The 26,651-nt window shown below is 43.2% G+C and overlaps 1 protein-coding gene across 2 annotated transcripts; it reads left to right on the top strand.

Moving 5' to 3' along the window:
- Window positions 1-26,428, top strand: ZBTB34 (zinc finger and BTB domain containing 34). 2 transcript variants are annotated; one of them, XM_027966436.3, is made up of 2 exons: window positions 1-74; window positions 19,888-26,428. In XM_027966436.3, exon 2 carries the CDS (start codon window positions 19,898-19,900, stop codon window positions 21,416-21,418), a length of 1,521 nt encoding a protein of 506 aa, XP_027822237.1. In that variant the 5' UTR covers window positions 1-74; window positions 19,888-19,897; the 3' UTR covers window positions 21,419-26,428. The 2 variants fall into 2 exon arrangements, with proteins under 2 accessions (XP_027822237.1, XP_042101633.1); XM_042245699.2 differs by lacking the exon at window positions 1-74 and adding an exon at window positions 350-568.
- Window positions 26,429-26,651: the final 223 nt, after the last annotated feature.

Genomic DNA, 26,651 nt, shown 5'->3' with positions numbered 1-26,651 from the left:
GGGGACGGGCCTGGCGCCGGCGGCGGCGGAGGGGGCGCCGCGGGCGGGCGATGTGAGCGCGGCGCTCTCGGCAGGTGAGGCGCGCCGGAGAGGGGGCAGCGGGCAGCAGGCGAGGCGCGGGCATAGCCGGCGGGGTCGGAGGCAGTCCCGGGCCGCTGTCCGGCTCGCTCTGGGCGCGGCGGGGCTGGAGCCTCCGAGCCTGGTCAGTCCGGCGGGTGGGCGGGTGGCGCGGGCTGGAGCCGAGGCCGGGCGGGGTCGGGAGGCCCCGGGCACCTGCTCCGGCCAGGCGCGCGCCCCCGACGGGCCAACCCTGCTTTGGTCCCCGGTGTCGGGACGCTGCTTGCGGTGCTGAGGGTCGCACTCAGCCAGCTGCCCCGGACTCCCCCAGCCTCCGCCCTGGCCGTCTCTGGATCTCCTGCTTCCGGGCTCATCGGACCCGGGGGGCGCTCCCGCTTTGTACCGGGAGGCCAGATGGTTAAGTCCCCTGGAGAGCCGTGCCGGGCCGTGGGGTCGGCCCTGCTGGTGGCTGCAACCGAGCCCCTGCCCCCATGCCACCGCTTTTCTCCAGGTAAACAGGCGACGGCGCGTCGTGCTTGGCCCTGGACATCTCCATGGTCACTCTTGCCCTCGGAAGGTCCTGCCATTACGGAGGGCTGGGCTGGCCTTGGGGGTGTCTACAGTGTCCTTCTAAGCTAGGCGGCTTGTGCCTTGGGGCGTCAGCAGTCTGCGAGTCTCAGGCTTGAGGTTTTAGCAAGCCTCTTCCATGTTGGACCTCAGATTCCCACTTTGATCAGTGAGGGTATTTAAATGAGCTCTCTAGAGACGCTTCCAGTTCTGTCAGTCTATATATGTCTGAAATTGGAAGGGCTGTCCCTGGTTCAAGATACTGGGCAGTTTCACTGAAGAGTTTGCAGATCTGACTTTATAGCCACTTAATACACTTGGTTTCAGAAGTCTTTAAAATGAATCCAAGAAGCCTTTCTAAACCTTGCCTTATCGTAATTCATCCCTCGCTTTTGTTCCTGGCAGGAGTCAGTCACGTCCTGCAGAGTTTTTGCACGCACAAAATTTTTTGTTGTTTATATCTGCCCATTTTCCCTTTGTTCCCTAGTCAGGCCGTCTTTGCTTGACATCTGGATTATTGCAACAGCTTCTTAGCCCGTCTCAGACTTCAGAAGTACCCCCACCTCCCCCACCCTTCCTTTATGCTAATGCCAAACTTAATGTTGGAAGTCAAAAAAAGAGTTGAATGCTTGCTTATTAAATGTCAAGACGCTGTTCCATGTGGTGGGGTAAAGTCGTGGAGGCACACTTACAGTCTCCAAGCAGCTTTACATCGGGTGCAAAGACTCTACCTGTGCAAAGGTGACTGATTTGATGAGAAAAGCCTGTGAGCTGTAGATTTAAGAGGGAGGAGGGATGGAGGTCACTGTAGGCCAAATGGTCAGGGAAGGCTTAGTGAGAGGGGTGGCATTTGAGCTGGCTGTTAAAGGATGAGTAGGACTCAAGCAGGAAAAGAAGAGTCAGGTCCAGTGATCCTATGGAGTTAATGAATAGACCAGTCTCCTTGTGGAGAAGGGTGCATATAGGAAGGGATAAGAGGAAAAGATTGTCTGGGCTGGTTCCTGAAAGAACTTGAGCACTAGGCCAAAGTTGAAACCATTCTGAAGTCAGTGGTGAGAGGCCAGAGACTAGAGGTCATGATCATTCGCAGGAGGGGCAGGGGAGGCTCAGGGCCGGGACATCAGCTAAAAGGCTATGGTATTTATATCACTTTCAGAGTCCTCTGCCTGCCACTTTGTGTCCAGTCAGTGCCCACCCCGTCTTTTCAAGGCTCTCCTTGGTTTGGCCCCTGGTCGCCTCCCTGGACCTTATTCACTGCTTCTCCTCCCTGTCTGTCGTCTATCTCCTGCAGAAGAGAGTTTGTGACTGCCTCTAGGCCCTTGCTCCTCTAGTTCCCCCTTCTGAAGTACCGGCCTCCTTTTTCTTCTCTGTGTAAATTCTCCATTTCACTTCCTTCAAGCCCCTGCTGAAGATATACTTCCTCCAGAGGGTGTTCCCTGACCGCCCTACCCCCATCCATGCCTTTGTGGCACTCAGAATCTAAAGCACAGGACTCAGCGCTTGTTCCTTGGTTATTGAGCTTGCTCTTGTCCCAGTTGGAAGGGGCGTTTTTGGAGGGTGTTTTGTCTTAATACTTATCTAATATTGTAGCTGTACTTTTGTAACAGGTATGTAAACACTTAATGGTTTTTGATGGTAAATGACTTATAAACATTTTTTTGAACCCTCTCTTTTTAAAGGAGACTCTTTTATTATCAGTTTTTTCTGTCATATGTCATTGATGTCTAGTACTGTTTAAGGCAGGTGTTTTCAGCTTTCCTTTTTTGACTGCAGATAACGTAAAACGAATCTTTGCAACATTAAAATATTTGCTCTTGATTATGGAAAAGAAAAAGTCATGTAATTCTTCAGTGGGAGGTTGTGGGGAAAGAACATGAGCTTGGGCATCGGGTCTGGATCTGAATCCCAGCAGGGCTCCTTACTAGCCGTGTGAGCTTGGACCATTTATATAATGTCTTTGACTCTCTTGTTTTCTCATTTGTAGTGTGGGGATAATAAAAGCCATTTCCTAAGGTTCTGTGGATTTTGAAATGAAGAAGAAAAGTATGTGAAGGAGGTGGCAAAGTTTATAGCACTTGGTAACCTCTTAGTAAGTTTTCATCATCGTCATTATTATTGTGAGGTGTAAATGTGTCAAGGTGGGGACATGCCAGGTTGCTGAACCTCGGTGTGTCTACTGAGCTCTGGGTTTCTGCGTGTCTCTGGATCCTCAGTCCACCTTCCAGCTGAAGCAATTGTCAGAAATGTCTGTATCACGAGTCTGGAGTGCATCATTATGTTTTATTCCCATTAATTTTCATCTTTCTCAAGTGTGAATTCTGCTTCATGTTTTTCAGACTTCTTGATTGTGTCCATTTAACGTTTTGTAGCTGACAAACTGCTGAATTTAGCTTAGTGAAGCTCACCAACTGAAGTCAGTTTAATTTCTAATGGTTATTTTCTGGTTGTATTGATGGCATGGAAAACCTCATGGAAGAAAGCAATTCAAGGTGAACTTTTCTAATCCTTTCAGCATAAGAGGTTCGGACTTAATCTATTTCCCAGGTCCAGTGCCCCTTGACATGCCAGCAGTGTGCAGATAAGATGCAACTCTTTGACTTGATTGGGCTCTTTGCCCCAAGAAAGCATAGTTATTTGTTTTCCTTTTCTAATTTTATGTATTTGGCTGCATCAGGTCTTAATTGTGGCATGGGGATCTTCGTTGCGGAGCTCGGGCTTCTCTCTAGTTGTGACGAGGTCTGTAGAGCTCACGTTCGGTATTTGCCGTGCGTGGGCTTAGTTGCCCTGCAGCATGTGGGATTTTCCTGGACCAGGGATCGAACCCACATTTCACTGCATTGCAAGGCGTATTCTTAACCACTGGACCACTTAACCACAGGGAAGTTCCTTATTTATTCCTTGAACTGAAATTTATTCCTTTATCTTTCTATTTCATGATAGGATTTTAAACATCTAATTGCCCACTTCATAGAAGTAAAAAGAATGGACTTTATGCAGAGAAATGGCTGCAAAGTACAAGAAATTGTAACCCCTTAATTATTACTGTGTTGGTGTAATGGTGTAATGATACACCCTTAAGTGAGAATTTTTTTTTTTCCCACTCAAAGGTGATCAGTAAGGCTCTAGCACCAATAAAACCCCTAATTCTCACCACTGTGCCTGGATTAAAGTCTTACTCTTATAGGAGGGAAGAATCCTGGTTTTGGAGACTGTCAAATCTAGGTTCAAATCTTGGCTCAGCCATTAGTGAGTTGGGATGAATTGGGAGAGGGTCTTAGTTTCTCTGAGTGTTTTTCCATCTGTAGAATGGGTGCAGCTGCAGTGTCTGTCTCATGGTGTTGTCATGAGGATTCAGTGAGCAAATAGAGCTTATTTAGCGTAAAGTACACAGGTGGAGCTCAGTAACTGCTATTGCCAGTCAGGTTAAAGAATGCATTCCTACCCTGCTTGGAAAGCTCAGAAGAAGCTTCTGATGTTTTGTACTGACTGAAAGACAATCCCCACTGTCAAACCACACTGCGCTCTCAGAATTAGTGTAGCTGAGCAGACTTGGAGAATGTTAGCGCCTTGGTAGGAAATCTCACAGTTTGGATAAAAATGTTCTTTCAGGCTCACATGAATTAATGCAGTAAGAACTCTAGACTTGTTTTCTTTTAAATTAGGATGAGTGCTTCATGAATATCCATCACGGAATGCCATTTTATTTATTTTTTTTTTCTTGCGTTGGGTTTCAGCAGCACCACAATGTTTCAGGCAGGCCTGGTGTTTTTCGGCTGCTACTTTCTGAAGGATTAGATTGTAATTCATGACAGCTCAATTTTAGTTTTGACCTAGACCCAGGCAGAAATACCTAGCAAAGTTATTTTTATAGCGTTGTTACTGCCGTTTCCACGCCTGTTGTCCCCAGTGCTCCCATCTGCAGTCTTTTTAATGACTTTTTGTTTAAGAATGAAAACTAGGGATCTTCAGGGTCTTCAGTGCCTGATGAAGTCTAGCGTGAGTTGTGTCTCCAGTATCAGCAAGTGACTGAAGCCAGCAGGTGCGAATCTGGGTTTGGAATCATGAGCATCTTGATGCAGAATAATGGGTGCCTCCTGGTGCCTTAAACAACTTCCAGATTTGTAACCTTGCTTTCCTTTCTTGGAAGTGTCACCGGGTATTTTTAAACGAAGTGAAGCAAATGAGAGTGTTTATGGGTTAGATGGGAGTGAACTACCTTGCTAGATTTTTCCTGCTGGTGAGATGATCCTACATCTCTTGGGTGTTCAGCAGGAAAAGTTGAAAGCTGAGCCACTAGCTTGGTTGGGGTTGCTGAGGGGCTCTCTCTGCTAGACTCTGGGCACACAGTCGCTGCCCGCAGCGAGCTCACCCGCGGGGGCGTGCACTCAGCAGCACAGCCGGCTCAGGAATCAGCACACCTCAGTTGCTTAGGTTTTACACTCGTACTTTTGCTCAGTTGTCATTATGGGGAAACAGTGCCTGGACTTGACCCAGGGATTTTGTTGAGGGGATTTCAAGACTCCTGCGGGTACTTTGCCCAGGTGGCGTGCGAGTGTCATCTTTAGGCTCTCTTTGGAATGGGTTAGCACTGTGGGAAGAGGGCCCTCGTCTAGGTTCTGGTTTTCATTGCTCAGTTTCCTTGAAGTGAAGTGAAGTCACTCAGTCGTGTCTGACTCTTCGCAACCCCATGGACTGTAGCCTCCCAGGCTCCTCCCTCCATGAGATTCTCCAGGCAAGAGTACTGGAGTGGGGTGCCAGTTCCTTCTCCAGGGGATATTCCCGACCCAGGGATCAAACCCGGGTCTCCCTCATTCCAGGCAGACACTTTAACCTCTGAGCCACTAGGGAAGCCCTTACAGCTTAACAAAAGGCATGGCGCAGAATTGTGCTAGTTCAGTGAAACGGTGTGTTGAAGGGAGGACTAGACGTGGATGTTTCCTGTTTCATGAGATTCCGTGTTACAGTAGGAGCATATCTGTTCTCAGCTGTCTTGTCTGTTTTCTCTCTCTGAGTAACCACATGTTAGCACATGGGTCCTTGGCTACTACAGTTTTTGTTTACTCCCAAATGGTTTATTGGCCAACTCGGTTCAGTTGCCCAGAGGGCAGCCTAAAGGCAGCTTGTCTGAGGCGGAGCTAACTTGCCTTCCGAAGTGGATAGCGTACCTCAGTCTCCAAGTCCTATTGAGTCCTTCTTTGGACTCGTGTTCAAATTGGCAGCCACCAGGATCCAGTTTGAGATTTCCAGTCTGGTATTCAAGGACGTCCACGTTCCCACCGTGGCATTCCTCTTTTCCTGGTCACTCCTTGTACCTGGGGCCTGCCTGGCCACTGCCCTAGACACCGTACATTTTCGCCCCGCTGTTCTTTGATTCTCCCAGACTTCTGCCTGGAGTCTTCTTCCTGTTCCATTTGAAATGCAAAGTCCTGTTCAAATATTGCTTCCGCCATGAAGTTTTTCTTTGTTCTGTTGGATTAAAGATTTGGTCAAAAGTAATCAGTCTTGTCATTGCTCTCTCAGTTCTTTGTTTCCGCCTCTGTAATTGTCTGCTTGATACAGTAATTATCCATCTGCAGCCTATCTTTCTCTAGATTCTTTGGTTTTAAAAATTGCATCTTTTTGGGTAGAATCCTATAACATAGCTTAAAAAAACTTTTAGTGAGACTAATACAGCTATATGATAAAAAATTCAAAGAAGTATAAAAGTCTGTTCCCCTTTCTTCTTCCCAGTCTCTAGTCCTCATTCCCAAAAGTCACCAACACCAGTGGTTTCATGCGATTCCTTCCAAAGTCGCTACAACAGCACATACTTGTTCTTTTGAGAAAAGTATGTGAAGGAAATCAGATATGTACAGACATATTTTTTTATATCTTGTTGTTCAGTTGCTCAGTCGTGTCTAATTCTTTGAGACCCCCATGGACTGCAGCACGCCAGGCTTCCCTGTCCTTCACCATCTCCCAGAGTTCGCTCAAACTCATGTCCATTGAATCGGTGATGCCATCCAGCGGTCTCATTCTCTGTCATCCCCTTCTCCTCCTGCCTTCAATCTTTCCCAGTGTCAGGGTCTTTTCCGAGGAGTCGGCTCTTTGCATCCGGTAGCCTAAGTATTGGAACTTCAGCTTCAGGATCAGTTCCTCCAAGGAATATTCAGGGTTGATTTCCTTTAGGATTGACTGGTTTGATCTCCTTGCAGTCCAAGGGACTCTCGAGAGTCTTCTCCAGTACCACAGTTGGAAAGCATCCATCCTTCGGTGCTCAGCCTTCTTTATGATCCAACTCCCACATCCACTGTTCTGGCTAAATATTAGAACTCCTTTTCAGGTCGAAGGATACAAATCTGTCTCCTCCTTTTTTTTTTCTTCTGGCATGTGGGATCTTCCCCAACCAAGGATCGAACCCATGCTGCCTGTAATGAGAGCGAGGAGTCTTAACCACTGAACCTCCAGGGAGGTCTTGTCTATTCTTAATATCTGGGTAGTGTTTCATTGTTGATTGGGTTTTTGTTTTTTTGAACCAGTCTTCTCTCCATGAATTTTGAGCTCATTTCCCCTCTCCTTTTTTTTGCTATAGTGAATAAAAATGCTCAGCAGACATCCTTGTTTCATATATCCTAATATGCTATTGTAAGAACTGTGTATTTGTAGGCTTAATTCTTAGTGGTTAATTGTGGACCCTAGTAAATGCTTCTTACATCTTGATCTATGTTACCAGATTATCCCTAAGGATTACACCTGCACACTTCTTTAAAATTAATTTTTATTGGAGTATAGTTGTCACACATTTAAAAATGTGTGCAGGTCTGATGGGCTAGGAATGGTATGTCATTTTTTCTTTTTGTAATTCACATTTCTTGATCATGAATAAAGCTAAATATCTTTTCATATGTGTTTTGATCAACTTTTCTCTGAACTGTTCATATCTTTTGCCCCTTCTTCTGTAGGATTATCTGTGTGAGCCCAAATCTGTTTGAGTTATAATATAAATTAAGGAATTTGGAAAGTAGCCCTTTGTCAAAGGTGCATGTACTTTCCCTCAAAACGTCGTTTATCTTTTGGTTTTGATGGGGAGGGGGGTTATCATATGTTTCTGTGTTGTCAGATGTATTTGTGCTTGTCTTTGTTGCTTCTGGGATTTATGTCATGCTTGCAAAGGCCCCTATGTCTTTATTATAAATAAACTCACCCATGCTTTTCATTTAGTTATTTTTTGGTGGTAGTCCCATCTTTAAAAAAATAGTGTCATACTGGGGGCGGTGGGGAGGGGAGGGGAAAGGATAGTTAAGGCGTTTGGGCTGGACATGTACACACTGCAGTATTTAAAATGGATAACCAACAGGGACCTATTGCATAGCACAGGAACTCTGCTCAGTGTTATGTGGCAGCCTGGATGGGAGGGGAGTTTGGGGGAGAATGGATACATGCGTATGTATGGCTGAGTCCCTTTGCTGTTCACCTGAAACTTACAACATTGAATCGGCTGCACCCCAATACGAAATAAGTTTTAAAAAATGCTGTCATAAGACTGTAATGACATTAAATGGAACTAATAGGGCCCTTCTTACGTGCCCTGCTGCTGCTAAGTCACTTCAGTCGTGTCTGACTCTGTGCAACCCCATAGACGGCAGCCCACCAGGTTCCCCCGTCCCTGGGATTCTCCAGGCGAGAACACTGGAGTGGGTTGCCATTTCCTTCTCCAGTGCATGAAATTGAAAAGTGAAAGTGAAGTCGCTCAGTGCTAGTGGTTTCTAAGAAATGGGTAAGGATGCAGTACCTTTGAAAACTTGGGGAGCTGTATTTTCCATGAATCAGGCGTTTTATGTGAGCCTGTCGTGATCACAGAGAAGCGCACTCATGGCCCTTTCGCCTCATTCGCTCACACTCAGTGGATGGAGCAGGCTGCGGGGAAGAGCAGAGTGGTGATGAGCGGGTGTCTGTCCACCCTTCCCAGGGTCAGCTGTGTCTATTAGATTATGGTCAGACAGTTTCTCTGTCTTTGCAAAGTGGCTTTTTTTAAAGCTCCTTCAGGTAAAATGTGTGTATTCCTAGTGAGCTTTGGACTCTTGATTAGGGGATATCATTCCCTTGTTTGTAACATTTCAGAACAGCCTCTTGTCCTGATGCCTGGGTGTGGTCATATGTTCCTTTTTTGGGTGGGAGCTCGAAAAGATTTCAGGCAGCTTTACTCGCTAAGCCTTGTTGTCATATGGTCTTGCATCAGATTTTTGTTTTCTTTTCAGAGCGTGCGTGCACATTTATTTCTAGGATCCCTCTCCTTCACCTTTTACTTCAAGCTGGTCAGTCGGGTCTCCCTGGCTGACGTGTATGGTAATTGATGGGCCAGCACCTCTCCCCTGTGGCTTGTGCCCACACTGCCTCGCCGAGTGAGTGGCCTCCCTTCTCTGGCTATCCAGTCTGTGCTAGCTCTCCAGCCTGTGGCCATGCTCTTCCGAGCCTGCTCTCTCTTGGCCCCGCGTGGTTCTGGCCTGCGCTGGCCTTGCTGCTTCCTCAGTGCTTTCAGAGCTGGCTTCCTCGCTACTTGGTCAGTCCTGGGTAGCCCCTCACACTCTGCTTCTGCTTTTCTTTTTTTAAGAATGTTTGTTTATTTGGCTGCCCCAGGTCTTAGTGGCAGCGCAGAGGCCTCTCTAGTGGCGGAGAGCAGGCTCCAGAGCTTGTGGGCTCAGTAGCTCGTGGCTCTGGCTTGGCTGCCTGTGGCATGTGAGGTCTTAGCGCTCCAGCCACAATCAGACCTGCGTGCCCTGCATTGGAAGGCGGGTTTCTAACCACTGGACCACCGGGAGTCCCTGCTCCTGCTTTTTAAACTCCACTCCCGGTGCTGCTTTGGATTCTCTTGAACTTGGGCTGAACTTGAGTCTTCTTGGCAGCATGTGCTGTCTGTGACTTTCACCCTGGAATACCAGAAGGACCGCTTACTTGAGCCCGAGATCCGTGGGTTCTAATGAACAGAGGCTTTAGCATATAAAGATAGCTGTTTATTTAAAGCAGGTTAAAACCAGCCAGCGTGCAGGGCTCTGATGGGGAAGAGGGAGTAAACGCTGTGAGTGTGGAGGGCATAATATACCGCAGCTGGAAGGCCACCTGGGGCTTGTTTTCTGCTCGGGGCCCTTCCTTCTACGCGGGCTTTGATCCAGAAAAGAGGGAGATTTTGATCTTGAAAGAGGGTGCTGTCGTAAATTCCTGGAACTAAGGCTGCTCACTCACAGGGTGTGTGCGCCTGTAAGTTTGGCGGGTGTTGCTGAAATGCACCCCTTGGGCTTCTCCACCCCCCTCCTCCTCACAGAGGAAGGGCTCAGAGCCCTGGGCAGCAGTGGGAGCATATTTGTCACTTGTCACTGTCCCTTTCTCTGGCCACCACCCTTGGGCAGGAGTGTGAGCTAGGTCAAGCTTTCTTTTCCTCCTGCCTTTTTCTTAACTCCCCTGCCTCCCTGAGTGGTCCTGCTGGTACCTTGGGCAAATCAAACAAGGATAAGGGATTATTGTGTAGGGGCTCTAGATGGCCAGACTTTGCAACAGTCCTGAAAAAGTTAGCCTCTTGGAGCCTCAGTTTCCTCACCTCTCAAGTGAGGGTGATAGTACCTGCCTTCTCACGCAAGGTCAAGATGATTCAGAAAGGCCTTTAAAACTTGCTCAGCTTGTATGGAGCGTTCGGTAAATGTTGGTTTTTGATAATGGTGGTAACGGGCTTTCCCAGGTATCGAGGGGAGGCTCAGAAGTGTGGTGGAAGATGGCAGGGATTCCCTTTTACAGTTGCCGAGGCTGGGGTGGGGGTGGTTGGACGGATGGCAAGGCTGCCCACATCCTTCCCAGAACCCACTGTTTGGACCAGTGATGGCAGAGTCTCCTCAGCTGACTGTGGCAGGGGCTGTGTGCAAGGTGAGAGCTGCCTCCAGAGGTGTGAAAGGATTCCAGTGAAGGAAACTGGAGAGCAGAAAGGTTTGTGTGTCCATTAGTTGAATGAGAAGAAGAGGGTTATGAAGGAATAGAGGAGCTGACAATTTTGGACTTGCCAGCAGACCATTTTAACTAATATCCTCTTCAGGTATGTTTTAAAAAAGAAGTATTTCACATTCTTATCCAAAGTATAATTTTACAAACAAAAGCAAAATAAGTATTGTTAAAATAAGTGTTAATGGTATTGAAGAAAAATATCCAGTTTATATATACTTGTTTTTTAATTAAAATATAGCAACGTAAATATCTAATTGGGGGTGGTTTTGTCATGTATGGATGTGAGAGTTGGACTATAAAGAAAGCTGAGCGCCGAAGAATTGATGCTTTTGAACTGTGTTGTTGAAGACTCTTGAGAGTCCCTTGGACTGCAAGGAGATCCAACTAGTTAATCCTAAAGGAAATCAGTCCTAAATATTCAGGACTGATGGAAAGACTGATGCTGAAGCTGAAATTCCAATACTTTGGCCAACTGATGCAAAGAACCAACTCGTTGGAAAAGACCCTGATCCTGGGAAAGATTGAAGGTGGGAGGAGAAGGGGACCACAGAGGATGAGATGGTTGGATGGCATCACTGACTCAATGGGCATGAGTTTGAGTAGGCTCTGGGAGTTGGTGATGGACCAGGAGGCCTAGTGTGCTGCAGTCCATGGGGTCGCAAAGAGTCAGACACGACTGAGTGACCGAACTGTAATGGGACAGAAAGAGCTGTGATGAATCTGCTGAGTGAAAGAATACTGATTCTGATGTATTTGGTGAGTGGAATAATCAAATTCATTATTGTTTTCTGTAGCAGCTGCCAACTTAGTCTAAATGAAAAAGCAATATAAATCACTTTTCTGCATTATCAAAAATGAATTCCATTCCCCTATCTCTTGGAGTCGGGAGGAATCTGCAGTAAGCCTGTAACAAACTACAAGGCTGGGACTCTTATTTATATTTGAATTCCCTTTGGTTATGTGCATGTAGAAGATTGAAATTGAATATTTCCTATAAATGTAGAAAAATAATTTAAATTCCCAGTCAGTATGCCATTTAGTGATGGCAATTAAATCTAATACTTGCAGCATGTTTGACAGAAGGCTAATTTTCTTAATTTGCAAAGAACTCTGACAATTCAATGAAAGAGTCAGATATGGGCAAAGGAGATGAGTAGGCAGCTGAAAGACAAACAGACAAATTGCCATTGAACACCAGAATAGATGACCTACCTCATTTATAATTAAGTCACAGCACAACGAGATACCACTTGTAACCTGTCAGTGTGGCAAAAGTGAGAAAGTTTGATACTCATTGTTGGCAGTTAGGAGGGGTACAAGCTTTTCATGTGCTGTTGGTGAAAGGACAGTTGCTGCTACCTCTTGGGAGATGAGTTGGCATTATCGATGGATGTGAAACTAATGCAGCAGTCCCTCTGCTAGGAGGAAATGCTGTGACCGTTTGAATGGTGTCCTGCTTTTGGCATCACCTGGGGACTGGCTGAGCACGCGGAGACTGCTGAGCACGCGGGACTGGCTGAGCTCTCCATGGAATCTGAAGGAGTCCGAAGAGAGGATGAAGTAGAACTTGCGCTGCCGTGGAAGGATTTTAAGGAGTATTAGATCCTTTGTTTTCAGCTGCGTTGGGTCTTCGTTGTGGCGCCGTGGCCTTTTTCCTGTTGCTGAGCACGGGCTCCAGGGCACTCGGGCTCAGTAGTTGTGGTGTGTGGGCTTCGGTGATCCTGTAGCACGTAGGACCTCAGTTCCCCAATCGGGGATCGAACCCGCATCCCCTGCATTGGAGGGCAGATTCTTAACCACTGGACCACCAGGGTAGCCCCTTAAACACATTGTTAAAAAGCAGCGTACAGGACAGTTTATGATGACATGTGTTTATAGTTTTCTCTGAAAGAACACCCACAAACGCTGCCCAGTGATTATCTTTGGAAGAAGAGACCTGAGGAGAATGAAGATACCCACTTTATATTTTTCTGTCCTATAGTTTGAAGTTTGACCATATGCGTATATGTTACTTTAAAGATAAAATTAAACGGTGGTCTAACTTAGGTGTGGGCCCGCGAGGAACCAGTGATTAGCCCATGCTGGGAAATGGCTAATACAGAGGATGCAGAGGAGTATGGAGGGTTCTGCTTGAATCTGATGTCTCTCTAAGAGGTTCTGACTTCCTTTACTTCCGGACCGCTGGACCTGATAAGTCAGGCCTGGGTGTAGACTTGTGATCAGTTACGCCTTTGCTCCCTCCTGGTAATGTGACCAGGACTTAAATTCCCGGTAATTTCCTTGTGTGTCAGTCTCTGAGAATCTTCTCCCTCGAGTGTCGGCTTGTTAGCAGCTGGAGGCTAGACTCTCTGAATCTCATTGTCACAGCCGAAAGGAGGTGTCAATGTCAAGGAGAGGAGAGTGGAGCACTTCCTTTCTCATTTTGCAGAAAAATGGAATTCCTCTCTTAGGTGTTAATCGTGGTCTTCTCATTTTTCTCTTCAGTGATTTTCGTTCAAGTGCAGTTCTCTGCTTTCTGAGAAGAAGATAAAAAGCCACATGGAGGAAGAAGCCTCACTGTGGAACTGTTTTCAGTTTTACACTATTTCAGAAATGCTTTTTTGTTTTCCTTTTTCTACTGTTTTTTTGCCCAGGACGCTGTCCCTTTTAAAAACCTGAACCCACCTTCCTTTTGCCCTTTAATTCCAAAAGTCACTGTTTACACACCCTTGTGTGTCCTGAAAACACTGTAATGAATAGGTAACATTTGACCACTTGGCAGGTGCCAGGCAGTGGGTGTGTTTCTAGAAGGCAGTCTGGTGTAGTTATGAGCCTGACCTCTGGCTCCAAACTAAGTTCATCCATTAGCACTGGGACCTTTGGCAAGTGTCTTAACTTCTTTTCTTCAGTTTTTTCATCTATAAAATGGCAACGTAGTATTCCCCTCAGATTGATAAGAGAAGTTAATATATGTAAGATGTTTAGCACGAGATAGGCACTTATTATACCTAAGCTATTATACTCATTCATTGCATGAATTTCCTTCATTCAATTTTACATCAGTTGTGTTGGTTAATAGTTCTTCCACAAGCTTTTCATACAGAGATCAAAGTTAACTGATTTGTCTCCTGCTGCTAAGTCGCTTCAGTCGTGTCCGACTCTGTGCGACCCCATAGATGGCAGCCTACCAGGCTCCCCCGTCCCTGGGATTCTCCAGGCAAGAACACTGGAGTGGGTTGCTATTTCCTTTTCCAATGCATGAAAGAGAAAAGTGAAAGTGAAGTCTCTCAGACGTGTTTGACTCTTCACGACCCCATGGACTGCAGCCTACCAGGCTCCTCCGTCCATAGATTTTCCAGGCAAAAACAGATTTGTCTAAGGCCACGTAATTATTTAAACGTTCATTGTTGTTATTCTTATTAGAAAGTAGCACAGTCAGGATTCATAGACAAGTCTAATTTCAAAACCAGTTCTCCTTGTTACACCATCCTGTCCCCTAGATAAAGTCTCAGTAGCTAATAACATTGATTGCCATGTGCCAGGCATCCATTGTACAGATTGCTTCCAACCCATGAGGCAAAGACTATTACCATTAAAAAAAAAAAAAAAAAACAAAACTGAGACTTGGAAAAGTTGTAAAGTACCTTGGCCCAAGGTTTTATAAATGGAAATCCAGCATCATTTGAATCCACATCTGAATTCAAATTCTTCCAATGAATATATTATGATCTTATTTTTTTTAAACTAGATGAAGTGCCTTAAATTTTTTTTTAATGTTACCTGTTTTAAATAAGTAATACATCCACATGGCTCAGAAATTTTAAGAGTCTAAAATGAGTCACTGAAAGCTAATGGTCTTTCAGCTACTCAGTTATTTCCCCCTCCCAATAGGCTATTTGTTTTTGTGCATCATTCCAGAAATATTGTGCTCGTATCTGTATATGTTGACACAGATATATGTGTTTTCACTTTGCTTTGTACAAATAGAGTATCATATATACTGCTCTGCATCTGATTTTTTCATTCAGCAACATATTATAGTGATTGTTTCATAACAGTATGAAAAGAGCTTCCTTTTTTTTTTTTTTTGGTTGTAGAGTAGTCTTTAGTATGGACATATCATAGTTTATTAGTCAGGCTCCTCTTGATTAGAATTTAGTTTCCAGTCGTTTATCATGAACTATGCTGTAATAAATTCCGAGAGCTAAAATTGCTCAGTCCTGGGGTATCATTTGTAATTTTGCTGGATACTATTGAAATGCCCTTCATAGTGTTTGTACCATTTTATATTCCAGTGTCTGTCAAATTATCATCTAGTTGGGATTTTAATGTATATATGTGGATATATATATATATATGTCATTCCAAGAAATGCAAAATGTAAATGTTTTGTATATATTCTTCAATATTATCTATGTTTATTTAATATTTATAAATACATACTTTTAGAAGTATCTTTATATTCTGTGATCACCTGATTTTTCTAACAGCTTTATCAAGGTATAACTTACATATAAAAACGCCCATCTTAAGTATACAGTTCAGTGACTTTTTTAGTAAACTTAAAAAGTTGTCAGACTATCATCATAATTCAGTTTTAGACCATTTCCATCACCCGTAAAAATCCTTCCTGTTCATTTGCAGTTGATCTGATTTTTTGCTGTGTGACTATATATTTATTCAGCACGTTTTTACTGGGTACTCACCATGTGCCAGGCAATTATCTGGCAGATGGTTAATATAACAGATAAAAATTCCTACCCTCATAGTACTTGTATTTTGTGGGACTCTGAATTCTTCTTTAACATCATTTTAGTAGTAACTTGGTATCTGGTATATAGGTGTGTCGCACTTTAATAATCCCCTTATTGTTGAACGTTTATTCAGGTTGTTTCCATCCTTTGCTTTGTAATTGAATGTAGTTATGAGTAAATTTTTATGTCTTTATTCGTGACTTTTTTTGATGGTACAGAGTGCTAAGTAGAGAGAAATTCCCATTTTAAGGCATTTGTTTTATTTGCTTACCAGAGTATATGAGAACATCTCTCTTCCTATAGTCACTGCCTACTGAGTTGTGCTTTTAAAAGCCTGGGCAGTTTGAGAAAGAAGAATTGGGTCTTGTGTTAATTTTTATATTTTGGCTTACTGATGAAGTTGTTAAGCATTTTATCCCCATGTTTAAAGGCTATTTTAAATTTTTTTTAAGCATCTGTTCATATTCTCTGCTCATTTTTCAGTTGTCCTGTTTGGCTGTTACTGATTTGTAAGAGTTTTATAATTCTCTGCCATGGATGTTGTATACTTTTGATAATTTATCTCTTTTTTATGATACAAATATATTTTTTAGATGTAAAGAAGTTTTTATTATACTTAAATAGTTAAATCTTCCTTTCTTGTGATATCTGTCTTTGTGTGCTCAGAAACGCCTTCTCAAAGTTATTTTTGAGTGTGTTGTGAAGAAGGGATCTGACTTTATTATTATTTATTCATATTATCCAAGCAGCTTCTACTTCCAGAAATCTTCCTCTGTCACTGACTGAAAACGGCCCCTGAAGGCCCACCCTGCCCATCTGATTTCTGCCTGCCTTGGCCGCCTCACGTGTTCTCTGCCCTTGCTCCTCGCCCTAGCTGTGCCGCAGTCCTCCAGCATTTCCTTCCTTCCCGACTCAGCCTCTCAGCCTTTGTGCATGTGACTCCCTGTCTGGAAGATTGGAACGTTTCCCTGCAGCAGCCCCCAATATCTGGCTAACTTTTACTCTTCCTTGAGGTCTCAGCTGAGGTATCACCCTTCTGTCCTCCATTATGAAAGATCTTACAGCTCTTACCACAGTTTACAACAAAAGAATTGAAGCTCACCTGGGTCCCTAGTGCCAAGCGTACTTTTATGCAGTGTATAAATACATACACTCAGTGTATATTTACAAAATGAATGAATTATAGCTTACTCATCCATTTCGACATCTGTGTGTTTGGCTGTAGTTTTCTTTTTCTATAATTTTTTCAGTATTTATTCTTCTAGATCTTTGTTGCCCAATATGGTAGCCACTGCCCACTTATGGCTATTGAGCACTTGAAATGTAGTTATTCCAAACTGAGATGTGCTATAAATATAAAATATACATCATGCTTCAACGACTTAGTATGACAGAAATGAAATTCCAAGAGTGTTGTGGAAATACCCATGTAACCTTGAGTAAGACCCTTCTCTTGTATCTCAGTTCCCTAATCAATAAAGTGGAAAAAAAAAAAGACAGTGTAGAAACAAGAATATAAGATATCTCATGAATAACTTTCTAATGTTGATCTTAAAATGGTAATGTATTAGCTATATTGGGTTTTGAAAATGGTTTAAAGTTTATATTTTTACTTTTAAACAATGTTAACTGCTAGAAAACATTACACATGGCTTACAGTATATTTCTGTTGGACAGCAATGTTCTAGATGAATTTTAAAATCATTTTGTCAGATTTCTAATAAAATGCCCCATTAAACTGCATTATATTTATAAACTAACTTACAGGAAATGTGTTCATCTTCACAGTATCAAATCTTCCTGCCAGAAGCGTATGTGTGTCTTCTTGTATGTGTTTTTGTCTTATTTGAGTTAGAGTTTCCTTCTTGTAGATCCTATTTTTTTGTCTATCCCCCAAGTGTTCTCTAGTTTCTGTTACTGTTGTTGGTTGTATCTTGTCGTTAGCTTACCTAACCTGTTTTTTATGAATAATAATTTTTGGAATCCTCCTGTTATTAGATCCTGATTCTAACAGATTTTTTTCAAGCAGTTCTTTTTGTATTTTCTGTGTAAATGATCGTATCTCCCTTGAAAAGTAATTTCACCTCCTCTTTTCTAAAGGCTATATGTCTTAGTTTTCTCTTGTTGCTTTGCCTGGAACGTCAAGAACAATGTTAGGTAAAAGAAGTAGTGGGTAAACAACCTTCTAGCTTTGCAGGCATTAACGGGAATTCTACAAAAGCGTTTACCAGAATGTGTGCCCGGGAACACTGATTCTTTGGAATATTAATATGTGTACCTTGAGAGAAGAGCTTCATGGTTAAATAAGTTTGCAAACTGTTGGGTTGAATAGAATTCTTGTCCGTAGGACTTTGCAGATGGGTTATTATGCTAATATTTTTAAGTCCTAGGAAGTCGTGATGGTGAGCTTGGGGCTTATGTTCTACTAAATACATTTTGGGAAATGCAGATGTGTTTCCTTTTTCAAGGTGATGTTGCCATTGGTTTGCAGTAGACACTGTTTATTATATTAAGAAAATATTGTTCTGGCCTTACTAGCTTATTGAGTATTCTGTTCCCTACTTTGAAAGTAACTTAACTTTCCTTAACTTTCTAAAATGCATATTCAGTATAGAATTGATACGGCCATATGGTTTTTCACCTTTGACTTATTGAGATTGTAAGTTATATTTGTATACTTCATAATATATAGCCATCCTTGGAGAAGGAAATGGCAACTCACTCCAGTATTTTTGCCTGGAGAACTCCATGGACAAGGAGCCTGGCAGGCTGCAGTCCGTGGAGTCGCGAGACTCGGACACGACTTAGCGACTACAGAGAGCCATCCTTACACTTGATCATAATATATTAGTCCTTTAATGAGTTATTTTTGCTACTATTTCCTCTAGCATATTAAAGAAAGTCTGTTTAGTGAAGTCTCTTTACTGAGGTAAAGTTGACAGTCGTCTTTGTGCTGTTTGCCATTTCCTGGTAGCAGATACATGCCATATGAACAGAGATGCTTTACCTGTTTGCACATGCATCTAGTGTGAATGGCCTGAAGGTCATTTGTGCTTTAGCACTTCTGTTTCTTTTTCATTTAATCCTGCCAATTTTTGTTATCCTAAAAATATGTTTATGCCACTCAGATTTCAGATTGATTTCAATCATAAATCTAGAATAAATAAGGGCACAGGATTCCTCTCTAAAATGTTTTAACAAATTCTGATGTGATTAAAAAATATTCTAATGTGATTTATCACACTGATGGATCTTTTTCTGAAGGAGTCTTAAATTTAGTTGCACATTGTCTTATCTTAAAATATAAAACTGTCTGTGTGATTAAATACTCTTCTATATTACTTTTTTGTTTTCTTTAGATTTGACTTATTGTTCCTTTTCTAAGCTCTTAAGTGATTTTATTTATTTTTATTCTTCAATGATAAAAGTGTTTTAAGGCATTGATATTGCCTGTTAAAATTTGTTATTTGAGAACCCGAGCATTTCATTGTGAAAAATTTCAAGCATACAGAAAAGTTGAATTTTATTATACAACAAACAACTGTATACTGAATCTAGATGCCACACTTGTTAACATTTTGCTCTGTTTGCTTTATCACATATCTGTCCATTTCTTTTTGGATGCATTGTCAACTAAGTTGGACATATAAATAAATTTCATTCCTAAACCCTTCTTACTGCAGATTTGATGTGAGTTTTCCTATTTTCTAAACAGCTGTATTCCTTATTGATTTTTCTCTTTGATTCAGTACTTATTCAGGAGGTGTTTAAATTTCTATTGATTGGGCTTTAAAAACAGAAATATAAATGTCAGATCTAATTTGGTTGTGGTCAGAGAATGCAGCCTGAGGTCTACACCTTCTGTAGTTTTGAGTAATCAGAGCTGTGGATTCTAGGCAGGGGGGTAGTTCATGTCTTAAGCACCAGCAGAGGATGATACACTCCTGGTATGCCCATCACTCTTGCTCCTACCCTCTAAAACCTCTTCACTGAAAGAGATCGAGCTTTTCTCTATGAATTACCGACCCCAAAGGAGATAAAGGTGTGTAGAGCCGAAGGGGGAAAAATGTACATCAAGACAGCAACTCAAATTCTAAACTAAAAAGGGCTTATGCTCCATTCAGTGTATCCGGTGTGCCATATACTTGAAAAACACCAGTTGAAAGTATGCACATAAAGCAGAACATTTTAAAAAAATGAATTTACTTATCTTTTACAGAGTACTCCAACTCCTCAAAGGTAGGTGAAATGGGAAAATATGTTTCTCAAAAGGATACCAAGTTCTCAATTAGAGCAAAGATGGCCCTACTATGTGTAACATGTTTTACTTCAATCAAGATGAAAGGCAGCTAAGACGGTAGGCTAACATCATTAAGTTATGTAGCTTTAGGTGAATTAAATGAGACATGAAGGACTGAAAAGTAAGAGGAAAATTGCTCAGGCATACCCCAAGATGTACAGTAGCTATAGTGATGGTGGTGGTGGTCTTTGCACGGTTGTGTTTATATGGCTTGTACTTAAGTGAGGAGTCACTGGTGAATTATGAAACTCTCTCTCTCCTCAGATTACGCTTCATGTCAGTAGAAATGGACAGCAGCAGTTTTATTCAGTTTGATGTGCCCGAGTACAGCAGCACCGTCCTGAGCCAGCTAAACGAACTCCGCCTGCAAGGAAAACTATGTGACATCATTGTCCACATTCAGGGTCAACCATTCCGAGCCCACAAAGCCGTCCTCGCGGCCAGCTCCCCCTACTTCCGGGACCATTCAGCACTAAGTACCATGAGTGGCTTGTCAATATCAGTGATTAAAAACCCCAATGTGTTTGAACAGTTGCTTTCATTTTGTTACACTGGAAGAATGTCCTTGCAGCTGAAGGATGTTGTCAGTTTTCTGACAGCAGCTAGCTTTCTTCAGATGCAGTGTGTCATTGACAAGTGCACGCAGATCCTAGAGAGCATCCATTCAAAAATTAGTGTGGGAGGTGTGGACTCGGTGACCGTCGGTGCGGAAGAGACCCCGGAGAGCCGCAACGGAGTGAAAGACAGCAGCTTTTTTGCCAACCCGGTGGAGATCTCCCCGCCATACTGCTCTCAGGTACGGCAGCCCACCACAAGCAGCGATCTGCGGATGGAGACCACACCCAGCAAAGCTCTGCGCAGCAGCCGTTTACAGGAGGAAGGGCACTCGGACCGAGGGAGCAGTGGGAGCGTCTCCGAGTACGAGATCCAAATCGAGGGGGACCATGAGCAAGGGGACCTGCTGGGGAGGGAGAGCCAGATCACCGAGGTGAAAGTGAAGATGGAGAAGTCCGACCGGCCCAGCTGTTCTGACAGCTCGTCCCTGGGAGACGACGGGTACCACACCGAGATGGTTGATGGGGAGCAAGTCGTGGCCGTGAACGTGGGTTCCTATGGTTCTGTGCTCCAGCACGCCTATTCCTACTGCCAGGCAGCCTCGCAGCCGGCCGGTGGTGTATCTGAGGCGTTCGGAAGTTTGAGTAACTCCAGCCCCTCCAGATCCATGCTGAGCTGTTTCCGAGGAGGACGGGCCCGCCAAAAGCGGGCCCTGTCCGTCCACCTGCACAGTGATCTGCAGGGCCTGGTGCAGGGTTCCGACAGCGAGGCCGTGGTGAATAACCCGGGCTTCGAGAGCAGCCCCCGGGAGAGGAGCGCGCGAGGCCACTGGTACCCGTACAACGAGAGGCTGATCTGCATCTACTGCGGCAAGTCCTTCAACCAGAAGGGAAGTCTTGACAGGCACATGCGGCTCCACATGGGAATCACGCCCTTCGTGTGCAAGTTCTGCGGGAAGAAGTACACGCGGAAGGACCAGTTGGAGTACCACATCCGGGGCCATACCGACGACAAGCCGTTCCGCTGTGAGATCTGCGGGAAGTGCTTCCCTTTCCAAGGCACCCTCAACCAGCACCTGCGGAAAAACCACCCCGGTGTGGCGGAAGTCCGCAGTCGCATGGAATCCCCCGAGAGAACAGACGTGTATGCGGAACAGAAACTAGAAAACGATGCCTCGGCCTCAGAGATGGCCCTGGATTCCCGGATGGAAATTCACACGGTGTCCGATGCTCCTGATTAAGATGGTAAAAAAAAAAAAAAAATAGTGCACCCACGCAAAGCACATTCATCAATGCCTATTTGTGATTTGCTTTGTTGTCATCTTTGGTTTTCCCAACCATCTGGAAATCTCTTGGTCTCTTGGCAGTTTTTCTAAGGTTTCTGGAAGGAACACTCCATGGTGTTTATCCTTTCCCACCCCCATCCCTCCCTCCCCCAAGGAGCTCAAAGCATGAAGGGCAGTGTATCCAGGGAAAACAGGCTGACAGTATTCCTCTTTGGCCGAACTCTTCATCCAAAATCTGCCAGTGATTTAGCTATGCCAACTGGTCGACCCTCCGTCTCTGCCAAGAGGCTTACTCTCTAATTGTGTGCCCTGGCGCCAGTGCATTTCCATGGAGAGAGACTGGGATGCCGTCAGCTGATACAAATGGGTAACCTTTTCTAATTTAAAATTACTTTTAGGGGGTAGTTAGACAATTTATATATATATATAATAAAGCGATTATTATATATATAGTATATATACATTCTCAAATTTGATTTTATTCTGGTTGAGGTGAATGTAAGAGGAATATATAATTTAATACAATGTGAACAGGGCTTTGGACTCTGTCTCGTCCCTACCTAATATGTTAGGGTTTTGCCCCTTTATTTCCCTTATGAAAGAATGTTAATAGGTATTCATACATATGTTAATCATTGTGTCCAAAAGCAAGCAAAGCAAATCACAGTGTTCATAGCTCTGCTTCATAACAAACACAGAAACCAAATGCCATAAAACGTATTCAACTCTAGTTGGAAACCATTTGGAATTTTTGTTAGTTGTCCAGTTAGGTAAGCTGGATGACCCGTGGTGCTGACCTTTTTACATATTGTAGTGTTATATTAGCCAACCCCAAAGGAGCAGTGGTCTTCAATGTTTTTACTGGCCTCTGAATCTACCTTCATTCCGTACTGTAGAAACACACACACCAGGTAACTAAATCGAATCACTCTACCGTGAGTTAGTACTCGCAGTAAAGGAAAGGAATTTGTAGTTCTGTCTACAAAATTCTCCAAGCAGTGTTGTGGTTTTTTGTTTTTGTTTTTTTCTTTAAACCTTCTTTCTCTTTTCAAACAGCCAGTTCAGGTGCACAGCAACTTTTTCTACATGCAGTTCCCAGGGAAACTGCAGAACTTGGAATTTGTACTTTTTGTAAAGATATACTCTATGGGAATTGCAAGCAATATATCTATCTTGGTATTGTGTGTGCTGACAAGAGCCTTGTCGGCTCCCCCACTCTCAGTGTTTCCTGCTTAAAGAAACCAACAGTTAAAAAGCCCTCTGATTTACTCTGTGTGTCACCAAATCTCTGTGTGTCACCGTTTTTTTGGTCACGTGGTGCTATTTTTTATGTTATGTATCTTTTAGGTCAGTATAGTTGTAGAAAATGTGAAATGTAATGGTAAAAGTGAATTACAATTTTTTTTTCCTCTCCTGAGTTTATAGCTTGAAAAAAAGACCTCAAAAGCATGTGCTGGCAAACACATTACTGTATTTAAAAAAAAAAACAACTGAGTCCTATTTGGATAATGTTTTATTAGTGCTTGAGGAAATGTCTTGAGTTTTATATTTTGTTCACCCATGTGCTTCTGGTATACAAAACAGGCTCTATAAGATTGCTCTGGTACTATATACTCTAGCAGAGAGTAATGTGAGCAATTTAGTGTTGAGTTTGTGCCATGGGCTGCTCTCAGACTCTTCTGCTTTGAGAACCTTGGCCCTTAAATACACAACCAGTGTCTCCCTAGGAGAATAGCACAAACCCCCTAAGAGGAAAAAAAAACCAAAAGTGAAACCTCAGAAGCAAGGAGTTAAAAGGAATACAGAAATAGATGTTTGCCGGTTTCCCATGCTTTTTTGGCTCTTAAAATACCAAGAATGGAGTTGGGGTGGGGGAGTGTTTGGGGATTTTTGTTTTGTTTTTTGGTTCTGGGGGGAAAAAAATCATTCAGGCCCTTGTGTGTGACCGCCCCCCCGGGGTGGTAGCTGTGCAGTAGCATCTCTTCAGCACAGGGGGGTCTGCACACGGCGTGAGCCACCACGCTCCACATCAGTGTTAGTACGTCCAGACACACGCGAGTCCTGCTGCTCGAGGAGCGGCTTCTGCTAACCGGGTATACAGTATGCCTTTTCCTGTCAGACTGCCTAAGTCCGGGGCCTGTTCTCTCCCTGAAGCACTTGTTCAACTCCTATCAAAGCCCTGTGCCTCGAGGGGAGGCTGGACCCCCAGTGTTTACCCACTTAAATATGTTCTGGGGTTTCAGGTAAATGTTTGTAATTTTTTTTTCCCTTACAAGTTTGGTTTTGATTTTTTTTTTTTCTTCAAAGAATTAAATGCAAAAAATTTGTGTTGTGATACAAATTAAAGTTTGTGACAAGAAACACCCAAATCGAGGACACGAGAGGTCAGGCTCAGGGAAGGAACCTCCTTTTCACTCAGGCTTGGGGCCTTCCTCCTGAGAGGTCTCCAGAGCATTCTGTGATACACGAGACAAGTGAGGAGGGAAGGCACTTGGGGCAAGCGCCTCCAACGTCCTGATTCTTGTCACCGTGTCCGTCTTAACCTTATGTACATGAAGTTCTTCGTGTGTGTAAATTTGTTTAACTGGTTTGAGTTTACCAAAGAGTGACTTATCCAAAATTGTCTTTGACAAAAAAAAAAAAATCTACATTGCTTTGATTGTACAGTTCAGGTTCAGACATTGTAATGGGACTGTTAAGGGGCAGAAAAATTGATTGCGTTTCTCTCGAGTAATGATTCCACAGTTTGCAAGTTCCACTTGCTCCCATTCATGTTGCTAACACTTGACCTTCTCCACTGCTAGCAGTGCTCAGAGTGAATTCTCAAGCCATAACCCAGTACTGTAAGGTTCCACAGGGCTTCGCGGGAGGCCGCGCGCAGGCCAGCGCAGAGCTGGGCGCCGTGCTCCTCAGTGTGCACGGCCAGTGAAAGCTTATCTCCGTTCAGATCGGGCAGCAGCAATTAATTGTGCCTTGTCACATGAGGATGTGCCAGGAGGATTAACGTGACCACACAACAGAAACATTCTCTCCCCGAAGTTCACTTCACGTCTCCACAGACGAAGTCCGCTGTGTAACTCTTTAGAGCGACTCTTTTTTGTTTTTGTTTTTGAAAGCAAAGTCCCTATTTCTGTACAGTTTTAGGTTAGATGTTTCACTTATAACAAATGCAAAAACAGTTAAGACAAAAGTGATATGTGAAGAAGTCTTTTACGGTAAAATATATCCTGAATCCATACAGGTTCGTTCATAATTGAGTCTCTTCTTGAGCTACCTTTTCTAACACACAGACAATGTGAAGACAGTGACAGCGTCCTTTTCTAGAGGTGTTTAACCTGTTCTTACAAACTGTGAAAACAAAGAATTTTCTACTTTTACTAATGTTTGTGGTTTTAAACAGTTATTTTCATTCTAATCAGTTCTCTACCCTCTAATTTCTACTAAAGCTGTAAATACATTTAGAAATGATATTTGTAAATACAGTATATGAAGTCAAGTTAATTTTGGGGACAGTGGAGAACCTCCTAATTGGCTCTGCCTTCGCAGTTTTGTTTTTTGTTGTTGCTTTAAAAAAAAAAAAAAAAAACAGCAGAAAGGATACTGTCGGTTCACTGTTAAGCAGAATATACTGTAGAGCTAAATTGACAACTTCTAAATCTTCCAGAGCATGACTAGATGTCTTTTCTAATGATAGCAGTTTTATAACCAAGTCTTTATTTGTCCCTTAGCCCAGACCATAGGCCTGCATATTTTTGTGTGTGGTTTTGTTTTTACTTTTGTTTTTATAGCCTCTAGGAAGAGTTTGCAGGAACACAAAACAAGGGCTGGGACGGGGGGAAATCATCTATGTGAACGAGCTTTACTTTAAAGAAATCAATGTATTTTATTTTAACGATGTTTCCATTAGTTACTGTGATTTTCTGTTTTGTTCTTTTTGTTGTTGTTGTTGTTGTCGTCCTTGTTGTTAAAATTCTGTAATGGTTTCCTGTGAAGCCTCCACTGAAAGGGACTCAAATATGCAACACCTAAACTATTTTCCAAGGGCACATGCCCCTTGAATGGTGCTTCTAGACTGGTCAGGGTTATTTATTAAATTTTATATATGAAAGTATTGGGGAGTTATGTAAATTCTTTATATGAAACTATCTAGTTCATGAATCATAGATTTCATATTACTCAGTGCAACTGAACTGAAAGTTCAGAAGAGTCATTCACATTGTTCGAAATTTGTAACGGTCGTCACACGTCACACGCGTCTTTTTAGTAAGTGCCAGAGTCTCTGCACTGTCTCTGCCCAGTGCTTGACTCCTTGGCCCACAAGAGACCCTTTTCTCTCTCGTTCCCTTGGGTCTGGCACAGACAGGGCTGGTGTAGTTCTCGACCAAGTCCTGGAGTAAGCCTTGCAGCAGATTCAGTAAACAGACCTCTTGCTGCCCCCTCAGTGACAAGTATGCTGTGAATTCAACCTTTGGACTTGCTGCCCAAGCCTTTGGTTGCTGCCCTGACTCTAGTAAGAGGTAAGCATATGGTTTGTTCGAGAATGACCATTTTCCTAATGTGAAAACCATCTCTCTCACCACTTTGATTAGTAGGGCTAACATTTTTTTCCGTTATAAATGGTTGAGCAATTTGAATGACTTAACACAGTGTCATTATCTTGCAATATAAACTGGTAACCTCACAACTCCACACTTCATCGCCATATGAAGTAAATGAAGCTAGCTAAGCGGATGCTGTATCAACTCGTAACTTGCCATTAAGGATTATTTTATAGCATGAATTTAAGACTATTTATTCAAATGATATTTTACTCTTGTATTCATTTTGTTTTAGATTTGTGACATTGAATATTTCAGTGCTGCTTAATTTTGTTCTGAACTCTTGTTTCTTGCTTGTAAATGGCTTTTTTATGGTATAAAGTCAATGGAAATTGCTGTTTGTAAATAAAAATGCTGCTAGAGCAAATGTGCTGTGGTCTCTGTCTGTATCTGCCCCTTCTGGCCTCCTGAGTTTCACTGGCCCTAACAAACATCCGCTGGTGTCACAGTTTCTGTAACCACTGTTTTTGAAAGGTTAGAATTTCATAAGAAGCTCTTGTGCCACTGTAGTGCTGGAAAGAGGAGAAAGAAGCAGATATCTCTCTGATCTTTCTCACGTGTGGCAGAGACTGGATTGCCTGGGGGCTGAG

The sequence above is a fragment of the Ovis aries genome, chromosome 3 (genome assembly GCF_016772045.2).
Source record: "Ovis aries strain OAR_USU_Benz2616 breed Rambouillet chromosome 3, ARS-UI_Ramb_v3.0, whole genome shotgun sequence".
NCBI lineage: Eukaryota > Metazoa > Chordata > Mammalia > Artiodactyla > Bovidae > Ovis > Ovis aries.
Note: the sequence above shows the minus strand (reverse complement) of the source record. Positions and strands in the feature narration are given on the sequence as shown.

Coding starts and splice junctions, on each gene's coding strand:
- ZBTB34 (XM_042245699.2), top strand. CDS start 549: ATGCCACCGCTTTTCTCCAG. Junction 569..19,887: donor ATGCCACCGCTTTTCTCCAG/GTAAACAGGCGA, acceptor CTCTCTCCTCAG/ATTACGCTTCATGTCAGTAG.